The sequence below is a fragment of the Aulostomus chinensis genome, chromosome 18 (assembly GCF_037954235.1).
Source record: "Aulostomus chinensis isolate RoL2024-O1b breed Wild chromosome 18, RoL_Achi_v1.0, whole genome shotgun sequence".
NCBI lineage: Eukaryota > Metazoa > Chordata > Actinopteri > Syngnathiformes > Aulostomidae > Aulostomus > Aulostomus chinensis.
In genome coordinates, this window is record NC_141337.1 from 17,030,060 (window position 1) to 17,042,500 (window position 12,441).

Consider the following 12,441-nt stretch of genomic DNA (forward strand, 5'->3'; position numbering starts at 1 on the left):
ATTAACTTCAGCTTTCAATGGAAGACTGAAAAGGTTCCTTTTAACCAACATGTAATTTAGCTTAGCACCAGCGCCCTCTGTAGATATAAGTGGTGAAATACAGGATCACGTTCAAATGGTTAATAATTAAGAGTCCTGCGCTATGGCAACAGTACTGTAAATAAAATAACTGATTTTGAGAACAAGACTAAGACAGAGAGGAACAGATTTTAAACGATTAAAAAGAACAATTTTGGCTGTGAAAAGCATTTAATAGTTTTCAGTTGAAATATATTTTATTAAGATGTGAATTAAAAAAATAAAAAAAGAATAAAAAAAAAACAAACAGAAAATCTTTTATGCTTTTCCATACGTGCGGAATATTTTTACTTGTTCATAGGTGTATAACAGTGGCAACCAAAAATGTGAAGCAAATATTCCCAAAAGAGCATCTCGAGCCACAATTCCCGTTATTCACAACAGAACCAAACGACCTTTTTTCATCAGCCTCCATCACCGATGTACAGTCGTGACTCACGGCGTGATGCAGACAAAGCCTGTCGCTGCCCTCCGCCGGTTACTCGGAGTTCCCCGTTTACGTCCTGAAGCCACACAAGGTCGAGGGTCAAGCATGTGTTTGTGCAGCTTTATTAAAGTTGTGTTGTCAATGATTATCTAACGAAAATTATTTGCAGTATTTTGTCAACGCCAGTTTTAACACGAGGTACATGTAGAAACCTTGTTGCTAGCTGCTAACGGTGCAATCCCCCGCACTGGCCTGTGTCCCGATCTGTTTTTTTTTTTTTCCTTCCGGTTAAATATTTGGTTGAAGGAGCACTTGGATGAAATGCACTTCAAAAAAACAATGCAAAATATAACAATGTGCATAAGTGTCATGCTTCAATATCAAGTCTTTCTCTCATTGAGCCTCCTTCGCCGCTTCTTTCTGATTTGTTAACTCTTGATTGTGAGTGCATGATAGGATGCATCAGATATCAAAATTTCTAAAACACAGCGAGGATCAGTCTTGCTGCTGTTTCCACTTACGTTTATGCTAAGATAAGCTAAACGTTCTTCATGCTAAGCTAAGCACTAGCTGTGCTAACTGACGTCAATGATCTTCTTCATTATTAAGGTGATCTTTTTTTTCTTATGTTCAAAGTTCCACGATAAATTTGAATAAAAACTGGGACGCAATATTTCGAACAAGACATTATTCTTTCTTTGAATTGCCTTTATTAAAAGATACAGGATATTTGACACCAATATTTAAAGTTGCAGCACTTGATGGTTAGAGGCTGGGGTACGAGGCACTGCAGACAGCCGTGCCTTGAAAAATACCCATTTAAATACTGTATCTGCAGTATATGGCAACCATTGACATCTGGGTATTATGTCAGTATTTTTTTTTTTTAATCACATAGATTTTTACAATAAAGTCGTAAAAAAAGGAAGAGAGAATCTTGCTAAACCATGCAACACCCAACAAGCCAACATGTACAGTTAGTCTTAGATCACAACAATTTCAGATGATATTTCAATTATCAATATGTTCAGCGACAATGACAATATCATATCCAACACAATAATGAGTTCCCTTTTTTTTTTCTTAAAGAGACATACATCTCTGACGTACCATGGTCCAGCTACCATCGTAGAGTGTTTCATTTAAGTACAGTGACATCTTGTGTCCTCGATATACAAGAGTAGTTTAGATGGGTCCAATTTAGTTGATTTTACAGATCGAATAGTATCAAATCCTACAGGACGTACATGCATTTCTTTCTACAATATACACAGTTCAGGTACAGTCTTTTCTTGGTCTGCTTTTTCAAAAAGCTCCACAAAGACTTTACAAAACAGGGCTTTTGAAAGCACTGAAAACAAAGTCCAAGATCTTATGCATCCCAGTGGTTTGCAAATAAGTAATCAGGAAAATTTAGGGGTTAAGTCAATAGGAGGTTCCTGTATTTGTTTTTTCTTATGATTGATAGTCGAGGATGTGCGATGAATTGTCACAATGGTCACACACGTCCCCAAAAAAATGTGTCTGCAAATAAAAGGCAACAATCCTGAGATCGAAGAATTAAAGAACAAGTAGTCAAATTATTTTAAACCTTTTTTTGAGGTCATGATATAAAATGAAGACAAACACGAACCTCTTCATCCACAGATAAAATCAACCAACACCCTAAGACAGCGGTTCTCCACCACCAGGGGTCCTTGAAGGGTCGCAGGTGGTCCGTAAAAGTAACAAAACACTTCATTGAGAGAACGCAGTGAGAGAATGGAGACTAATTATGACTCTGATCAACGTTTGCCTGCCGTCTCCCTGCCACATCAATACGTCAGAGAAGATTTCAGTGTGAGAGGCTACATTTCAACAAACGGGGGCCCGTGAGTGTAACTTCATCTTAATTAGGATCCTCTACATGTAAAAAGTTGAGAACCACTACCAGCTGACATGGAACCCACCCCTGAAGCTGGAGGATGGAACAGACATTAAAGGCAGCGAATCAAAATCAACAAATCTCAGTCGAGCTTTCTCTCCTTTCATTTCCTTCTACACATTTTTAGATTTATTGGGAATAATCTCCTCTCTCAGCGTGCAGGACTGGAACCCATGGCGATGCTATTGATTCGGTGGGTATTGTACAGACAAGCCCCGGCATGTTTCACCTCTTCTCTTTGGGAATGTACTGAGTGTATTGAATCAACACCTTTCAGCTCATACGCTCTTCTATGCCGCTCCGCCGTACATCCCGACTTTACCATGTAAATAACGATTACATCTCAAAGGCTACACCTACAGGAGTAGCAACTGCTGCTTTTTGATTCCTTTTCAAGGACTTTCTCATCTACTTGTAGTATTTCTTCTTTTTTGGCCTCCGACTGCTACTGCAGACCATCCACTTGTGCTGAATGGATGAACCTGATTGGATGAGAGGGAGGGAGGGAGAAGAGAGGGGAGATGGATGGATATAGATGGAAAGGATTCTTGGAGATGTGTATAATGCAGGGTAAGGGGGGGGGTCTCTTCTCTAAACATCTCTGTGGGTTTCAGGAGACCTGAATTTGAATTAGAGGGAAGAAGGATAGACGAGGAGAAGAACAGCAAATCTGCTCAGACTGGGTGAGGTGGACGTAGAGAAGGGAGAGAAGAGATGTGAAAGGGGAGGATCCCTGTGGCTCTCTCCTTCTAGTTGTCCCAGTCCTTCTTGATGTCGAGGTTCCAGGTCCAGGCCAAGTGGATGTTCTTGTCATCGTCAGTGAACTTGGACTGGATCTGATATTGGCCACGGGCCATCAGGCCACTGGGTGCCTCTTCTAAAGGGAACAGAAACTCGAGCTCTTCTGCCCGTGGAGGGTAACTCCCCACCATGTAAGTCACCTTGTCGACTGTAGGAGGACAGACATGGATTCAAGGTATGAATGTGGAAAAACAGATGAAAACACCTTGCTCACTTTTCCTGAGGACACTACTTCCTTCAGTGAAGGTTGTCGGGGACATTAAAACCTCATGACATCACACACCAAAGCATTGTGGGGCAACTGTGGTAACGTAAAAGTCACGTGTCTGCGGTGTCATTAGTTCATAGCCAAGAATCAGCTTTGACCTTTTAATGACTGCGTCTACATTTCAAGAGAGCTGATCTTGCAATCCAAAACCTGTCAGTCTCATAAACGTTTGTTTGTATTTTTCAGCAAAAATTCTGGTGAACAAACCTGCGGTGATGCTAATTTCCAGGTCGGCTGACAGAAATATGTCCTCCCTGTGGCACCCTAGTGTGACTAAGATGGAAGGACATTGGATGCTGCAGTGAACTTACCATTTATTCCTTTCCTGGAGGTCACATGATGATACTTTAAGCCAGAGACAATGTCATCGTTGACCTGCACACACATACAGAGGTTTTTTTTTTCTCTTTCTTAATAAAATCTGGGCAGCATTGTCTGACAAAAGTAGCCCTGGAGTAGCACAACATGAAGTTATTAGTTGTTTATGTGCTTCTATCCACAATAGAGGAGCCAATTTCCTACACTGGCTTTTTATGACACAAGCACATCCACTCCTATAGGTTATTCAGTAACTACTGGACAAGATAAGAACAGGAAAAAGCAAGACCAGATCCATCTTAAATCTAACCAGACCAATATAAAGTGACTCACCTAATCCAGACACAGTTTATCGGGTTTGTGTTTTAGCACATACTGATGTAAAAGGCTGCAGTGCAGCCACTTGTCCAGCAGGGGCCATAACAATTGACCAGAGGCAGCTGAGCTGATTGGCCATTCTCAGCACATCTCCCTTTCCTCTAGTTTACACATGCACATGCACTTCCCCCGCACCCCCCCCCCCCCCCACACACACACACACACACATATGCACCATGCATGCAACCTCTCTGTCTCAATAAAAATCTGTTAATAACATAAACAAGTGTGTTCCATCCATCTAAATCAAAATTCACGCCAAATCAAAATTGAAACTTTTTTCAGATTTCTTTGTGGGATTATTATCTGCATCCAGCAAGATGTCACCGTCCGGTCCTGAAGAGGAATAGTTGTTAAATCTGATCCCACCTCCTCCATACAGGAGTTTTAACCTCCTCACACACAAGTTTGATATTCGGGAAACTCTCCAGTCTGACATTTGAGAAGGTCTCACTCTCCAGAGAAGAGCATTCAGGTGACATCTCTAACACAGTCACCAGTGGCCTATCATGACTACATTAGCATATTACCACAGAATGGATTTTCTTTCATGAAAGTTAACTTCTGCCAAGGGTTGAGTGTGAGCCATGGAAGAAGCCGTTCCTGTTAGGATCTGAATAAAAGGTCACGTTCAGGATTTTTTTTTACATCACCTTTTCACTGCGCGATAGGAAGCTACCAGAAACATCATCATGAAAACAATGCAGGCAAGTATCGGTCGCGTGGTAACTAATCTGTTGCTGTTAAAGGACTTCCTTCTCAAGCATTAATCCTTACCGGCACTCTGAATCGAAACAGCACTGAAAAGACTCATTAAAAGATAATGGTTTTGTTTGATATCAGGTCTTGATTGTGTGGTGGCTGACTCTGAAAAGCCTCTCTTCCTGTCTACATCTTTATTACTTTCAGTAAATACAGAACCATGACTTGATTCCCCCCCTACACGTGCAACCTGAACCAGTCCATATTGTAATGCTCCAGTAAATCCAGTTGTACCAGAGGAACTTGGTCTCTCCAGCTTACCTTGAACTTTATCTTTATTCTGTATTTCACTCCTTCCTTTAAGGTGAATGTCTTCTCCTTAAGACTGGAAGGGTCTATTGGACAAAAAAACAACAAGATTACTCACGGCAGCAGTGAGCCAGTAACAAGAAGCCACTCGTCGTGCTAAGACATTCTGCAAATGAAAGAAGTGAAAACTCGCAGCTAGAAAATGAAGCATCGCAGCAAAATGTACTGCAGACACCTACATTAAATGATAATTAAGAAAACAGGCAACAGTGCTGTAGAAGAGAAGTCACAATAGCAAAGGTGAAAGAAGCGAGGGGAGCTAGAAGGTGTATAAATACTTTCACCTCTGACTCATGGTCAACATGGAACACATGACATCATCAGCTACAGTGCTTCATCACATTAGATATATGGTGTATGTTTTCATGATGATGACAACATACAAAGTGACTCACTGTTGTGCTCACACTGCTGGTTCAAACAAATATCATATCATGTACTGGTATAGCAACCTGGAGATGATTAAGGGGCAAAAGTGTTTTTCAAAAATGGACTTTCATGGTTTGAGCAGTTAAGTCTTTACTGTAGCTTTATTACGTTTCCAAAAAAAAAAGATGTTGGCTGCATCCTTGTGAGGAGCAGGGAACGGATACGCTTGTGGTCAAACCCATTGAGTCGATGGGATGACCTACTGAGATTGTAAACCCATGTTCAAATTTTTAGGGGCCACTTGGAGTGGAGCGAGGCTGTATACTCAATACAATATCCGTTTTGTTACTCACTGTGATGGATGTTACCAACTACATATAGTAATCTTAGCCTGCCCAATTATTTTTGTGTGTGCCAAAACTTAAACAGACATGCGCTCGCCTATGTTAGTTGTGTGTTAGCCTCTGTTAGCAGTGTGTTGGCAACTCTTGGACATGTATACAGGCCTAGTTAGGTGTTAGCCTCGGTTAGCAGTGTGTTGGCAACTCTTGGACATGTATACAGGCCTAGTTAGGTGTTAGCCTCGGTTAGCAGTGTGTTGGCAACTCTTGGACATGTATACAGGCCTAGTTAGGTGTTAGCCTCGGTTAGCAGTGTGTTGGCAACTCTTGGACATGTATACAGGCCTAGTTAGGTGTTAGCCTCGGTTAGCAGTGTGTTGGCAACTCTTGGACATATATACAGGCCTAGTTAGATGTTAGCCTCGGTTAGCAGTGTGTTCGCAAATTTTGGAAGTATGTATAAAGAGTTAGCTTCTGTTGCTTTCTACTCGCTTTGTATAAGGCGTATTTTAGCATCTGTTATTTGTGTTTGCAACTGTTGGGAGTGTATATATACACCTAGCTGAGTGTTCGCATCTGATAGCAGTGTGTTAGCATCTGTAATTTGTGTTTGCCACTGTTGGGAGTGTATATATACACCTAGCTGAGTGTTCGCGTCTGATAGCAGTGTGTTAGCATCTGTTAACAGTGTGTTTGCAACTGTTGGGAGTGTATGTGAACCTGAGTGTTAGCCTCTCCAAGGAATGTGTTAGCAGTGTATTGACCCTTAGTATATCTGTGTGTTTTCAACTGTTGTCTAAAAATTTCAGTGAGTCTTAGTTTCCATTAGCAGGATATTAGCATCTGCTGTTCCTTTTTGACAGTGTCAACAAAAACAGCAAAATTGTAAACTTCCTTAAAACCTTTAAATTCTACGGAAGAACTATACTAATGAAGAGGCCAGTAGGTATATATTTATATGTATATTCTTTAATCTGGGGTAATGTGTAATTCAAAAAGGAAGGATAAAATAAATATATAGAGTAAGTGAGTAACTATGTAATAAGTCACTTCAAAAACAGATTATAAGCATAAAAGTTTATCAGCATTAGAGGCTGTATCTTCTTGGTTAGGTTTATGGAAGCCATGCATTTATACTTGGATGTTTATGACCAATAGATTAAAAGCATTTTCCTCACATTTTCAGTCCAGTAAGAGAAACCCAGATATGCTTTTTATTTAGTTTTTTTAGCACAATAGAAGCTATCTTTTCTGCACTGTGAGCTTGAATGGTTCATATTAAGGTGGAGAGAGGGTGGGGTGGGCATTCTGAGCCAGTAAAACAGCGCAGCAATCAGAAATGCATGTGCTGCCTAATCACATTATATCCCAATTTAAACCCAACCATCAGTCCTGAGTGCTTCCTGATGGACAGAGTGAACCAGAGAGAGGAAGAGATGAGGGGGGAGAGATAGAGGGATGAAGAAAGACAGCAGGGATGTGTTGATCCAGAAGCCAGACGGTACAAAGAGGAAGTGACCTACAGATAAAACACACACGCACACACACACGCACGCGCACACGCACGCACACACACACACACACACACACACACACACACACACACACACACACACACACACACACCATTTCCACTTCTCACTTGGAAGGAAATATATGCACTTTTGGACCATTGAACCCCTCCAAATTAACGCCTCCAAGAAATTCACAACTCTGTTGCCATATTAAGACAATCTCTTTTACAGACTATCGTGTTTCACTTTAATTGAAAATGTAAATAATCAGTTTGGTTTGGGAGAGTTATGAGCTATTACAACTTGAAACACTTTGAAATACCCACCATGAAGATGAAATAAATCATCTGTGTCATCTAACTGATAAGGAGCCGGCGTTTTGGAGATATTTCACAGCTCCATCTCTGTCTCATTCTCATTCTGCCCATCTCTCTCCTTTCTCTTCGTTTCCTTTTTCTAGTCTCAGGAGATGGAGAGGAGAGAGAATATGCTGCCCCCTCTAGGGAGCGTCTGACTAAGAAAATAGGTCAGTGTCGAGCTGCTCTCCTCAGACGTGTACACACACACACACACACACACACACACACACACACACACACACCATTGCCATTAAAGCCTAAAATATAAGATGATAAATGACTCCTCATTACACTTTGTTAGCTTACTTTGTGACCCTTTTAAAAACACGTCTGCCATAACTGCCTTTAGTCCTTTGTTAACGATGAATACGTCTCTGCAGACCTCCCTTAATAGACAACCTGCACCACAAGGTCAAGTAAAACAGTTGCTCTCAAAGTGGGGTCAAAGGTCTTGAAGGGATTGTCAGTAAAATAAGTTTAATTTACCTTATTTAAATGCTAGTGAATGGAATACTAACAGTCACAATAATCCGACCTTTGGAATATATATCTTTCATTAGGGTTTTTTATTCAATAATTTATTTATTGTCAATCAAAGAAAGATTCTCTTAAACTTCCTAACCTATCTGGTTCTAAAATTTTATCATAATGTGCCTACAGAGACAAATAACTTGAAATAGGATTCTACTGCTGACTGAGAGCTGCAGCAGAGGACGCTATTTTCATCATTTACATAGTATTTTTTTCAGTAATTCTCGCCACTGTGTTGCTGACAAAATAGTAGACACACACATAATATAAGTGTGAGAAAATCCCATGGATAAGGTAGTGGACGACATGGGGGAGCTGCCTGGTGCGTGTGTTTGAATGACTGAATAAATGAGGAGCCGCATGCATGCTCAGCAAAACAAGCTGGGGGAACATGAAAGTTTAACTAAATCAGTTTTTGCATTTAGGGCACCAAAGCGCGGTAAACCAAGGATGTTGCTTTGAGCAGTGGGACAAGTGTACTGTATCACCCAGCCTCATGATGATATTCTACTGTACTGTTGTTAACCGATTCTGCAGAAGGGAAATTGCTCAAGAATACAATAACGCTGGTATACTAATGCTTCCATCAGCAATATCGACACATCATCAGTCAAACTGCTGAGAAGCAACATGAGCAGTTTTTATATTCACTGTGTATAAATGCTTCAGGGTACATGAAATACACAATGTTTTTTTCAGTAACTGCTCCACAAAGCAAAAGGTTGGAGTAGCAGCACTGTTTTGTTGTGACAGAGAGGCTACGAGATTTGACATACTGCCGAGAGTTCACTCCCATTACAGTTCGGACATTGACCCAAACACCCCTGCAGAAGTGAAAGGTCTCTGAAGGGATGACAATTCAAGCTTGCAGTAAGAGTTTATTTTTTCCTCTTCACTTACAGAGTATTCAGCGCAATTCTTTCTACAATGATTCATTGTGTCTCACCTTGTTTTACCACCCCTTCTCTTTCTCTCTCTTTCTCTCTCTAATATACACAAATACAGAGCAGTAAAGCAGTAAACTGTGTCAACACTTAGAGCACCACGCTGCACTGCATCTTGTGTATAACAAGGTCTCTAATGCATTCAGTCAACGATGGAAAGTCCATTTCATATCGGGTCTGGTGCCAGCTTGGCTATCTTGACTGCAATATGATACACAGGCAGTAGCCACTAATACGCTGCAGCTAACAATAGATGCATAAAGAGAGAAGCTTTTATTTCCTACTGATTGCAATGTCCACTTTTGTCTTCAGTGCTCTTGATCTGACTCCAGGGCAGATATACATATTTGCTTTTCATTAAAAAAAACAAAACACAAAATCTTTCCTGTTTATAAGATGAGGCACATATTATGAGTATTTTCCGTTCTAGAACAGTGCCTTCACAATGTCTTAAAACATTCTCTGGATTGGTTGGAGGGCTTTTTTTTCTGCCTGCATGGAAAAGAACAACCACGGAGGTGAATTAAGAGGCAGTCCCTTTAATCTTCACCATCAAGCCAATTTGCAGATGAACTCTATATCAACTTTGTATTCTCATCAAAAAGACATTAAATTATGTTTTTGTTGTGCAGCAAAGGCCAATGCTATGTTAAATGAATCTGCCCATGCTACACACCTCTCCACTAACGTTGGTGAGAATTGCCCTGGTATCATAAAACTGTGTCTAGAGGTGTTCCCCAGGGTTCTGTCCTGGGCCCTTTGGGTATTTAACTCAGAAAAATAAAAGAATGACAAGTGTCTATTAACGTGAATACTTCAATACTATTTTCCTCAATTTACAGGCCCAACATGCAAAGACAAACAACCATTCACTCTCACAGTCACACCTACGGTCAATTTAGAGTATCAATCAGCCTCGTCCTCTCTTGATGTCTTTGGACTGTGGGAGGAAGCTGGAGTACCAGAGAGAACCCACACAGGAACAGGGAGAACATGCAGACTCCACACAGAAAGATCCAGTGCCCGAGCCAGGACTCAAACCTGGAACCTTCTTGCTGTGAGGCGACAGTGCTGACCACTGTCCCACCGTGCAGCCTACATCAATTTTTTTTATAATCAATCTTTAAAGAAATTTGGTTTCGAGATTCGTGATCCCAAGAGGATGATTCCTAATTATTTGGAGAGCGCCTGGGCCCGGTTAACACACACCATCAAACTCTACACTCCCGTACGGGCTTATCTGTTTGAAGTTGACAAGATTACTGAAGCGATCCACCTCTCACTCTCTCTTTCATCTCTGACCAAATCTGTAAGCGTTAGAAGTGATTCATCTGGGAGTACAGTGTGCTCTTTCCACTTTGTGCAATTCAGCAGATCTTCCATTACACACTGAAAAAGATGCTTTCAAAGGCCTACGGATATTCTCTGTGTCTGCATTTGAAACTGAGGAAACTGTATTCAACAAACTCAGAATTACAGTAACCTTTGCTGTCTTATCAGTTTTCTCTTATTAATTCCTCAGGAAGGCAGAAATATACATACCAACAGCTAAATATATTCAGTCAGTAACGGTCACACACCCAGGGACACGCACACACACACATACACTCACACCCGTCCGCACAAACACACAAACAAGCACACACACAAGGATCATCTCCTCAACTGTGCCTCTTGTAAGGAATGACATGCTTGCTTTACTGCCACCTGATTACAATGCTCGGCACACACGCATGCCAGCGCATGCCCGTGCGCGCGCGCGCGCACACACACACACACCTCACTCTCCTTCCCTGCTAGTTGCCTACACCCAGGGGAAAATGTCAATACTGCCCAGTAAGCAAACATTTAGCTGTCTGTCTGTCTGTTTCTCCTTGACACACCCACTGCAGTCATTCTGCACATATATATGTATAAAAAAAAAAAAAAGCCTGGTGAATTGCTCTGCCTTGCTCCATAACAGAAAAGTGATTTGTGTCACCATGTTGGATGTATAGTTGGTTGCCAATGACTGAAGTCAAGGTTTTGGGGATGGCAAACAAGGATGAGAGTGATGAGAGGAAGTGTAGCGTACCCATCAGGTCCATGGAGACTGGTCCTTCAGCTTCGTCACACAGCAGAGTCAGACTGAGCACCTGGACGTTGGTCCCCGAATGATCTGGATGGACAAAAAGGTTCTGGTAATTCCAACAGTCACGATTCATTCATTTATTACTTCATATGTTGGCTTGTTTTTGGGACGTGCTCTTGACACCATTCTTACATATGTCTGTTAAAGGCCTCTAGTGTGCGAGGATTACCAAGCGGAAGGTTAGCATCACCACAGGTTCCCTTGACCAAAAGCCATCGGGAGTTTTTTCACACTAGATATTGGATTATTGCAGAAAATATGGCAAACTATGGCAAACAAAGTTTACACAATCACAATCTTCCCAAATGCATTCCTCTGGTATAATTTCTGAAGCAGTCGGTAGGGTGAAAAACCAAAGTTAGTCTGTCAACAAACTACATCACAAATCCATGAATTCACAGTCTCCAAAACTAGCTTATTGCTTCTTCTGTGTACATTGTCAAGTCTCACTTAGCCGCCTGTTAGCTAGTACCTGTTGTAAGACACATAAAATCTTAAAGTGTGGTATATTTTGTGCTTTGGGACAAAACTTAAAAATATCTTAAGTTTGTATTCACCACTGACCTTATTTTTGGACACTTAATCAAAAACTTCTTCAAACATAAACTACTGGGATTACTACCACTTCAATGATGTTAAGTTTTTCCTGTTTTTTTCCCCCGCTACTCTATATTTACCTCTTTTGGGATCAAGATGATTAATTTGGATAAAAATTGTTAGAATGCTATAAATAGTCACCATGATCATTGCATTAGACAGACTCTCTTGGCTTATTGAGTGCGTTCTCCGCTTTTCCCCCTGCTCTTGTTACAGTTTCTCTCTGCTGGATGTTAGAGATGCTGAGGCAAGCATGTCTGCTCCTGTGTTTCTGTATGTGTGCGTGTTGTGTGTAATCAGAAGTTGATGACTGCAAGGAACTATGCGCCAAAGTCATTATATTGAGTGAATTAAAGCTGCAGTAAGATGGGTACCACAGTGAATCACCAG

General features: G+C 41.1%; 1 protein-coding gene across 1 annotated transcript in view; it reads right to left on the minus strand.

Annotated features, from left to right (window-relative positions):
• Positions 1-1,208: 1,208 nt before the first annotated feature.
• The window catches only part of LOC147245449 (rho GDP-dissociation inhibitor 1-like), a 30,478-nt gene continuing 19,245 nt past the window's right edge, over positions 1,209-12,441 (minus strand). Inside the window, exons 4-7 of the mRNA XM_086185658.1 lie at positions 11,398-11,481; positions 5,218-5,291; positions 3,810-3,873; positions 1,209-3,378 (exon numbers count right to left, since the gene is read on the minus strand). Coding sequence (XP_086041784.1) covers positions 3,179-3,378; positions 3,810-3,873; positions 5,218-5,291; positions 11,398-11,481 — 422 coding nt within the window. The 3' untranslated portion in view covers positions 1,209-3,178. The remainder of the gene's footprint in view (positions 3,379-3,809; positions 3,874-5,217; positions 5,292-11,397; positions 11,482-12,441) is intronic.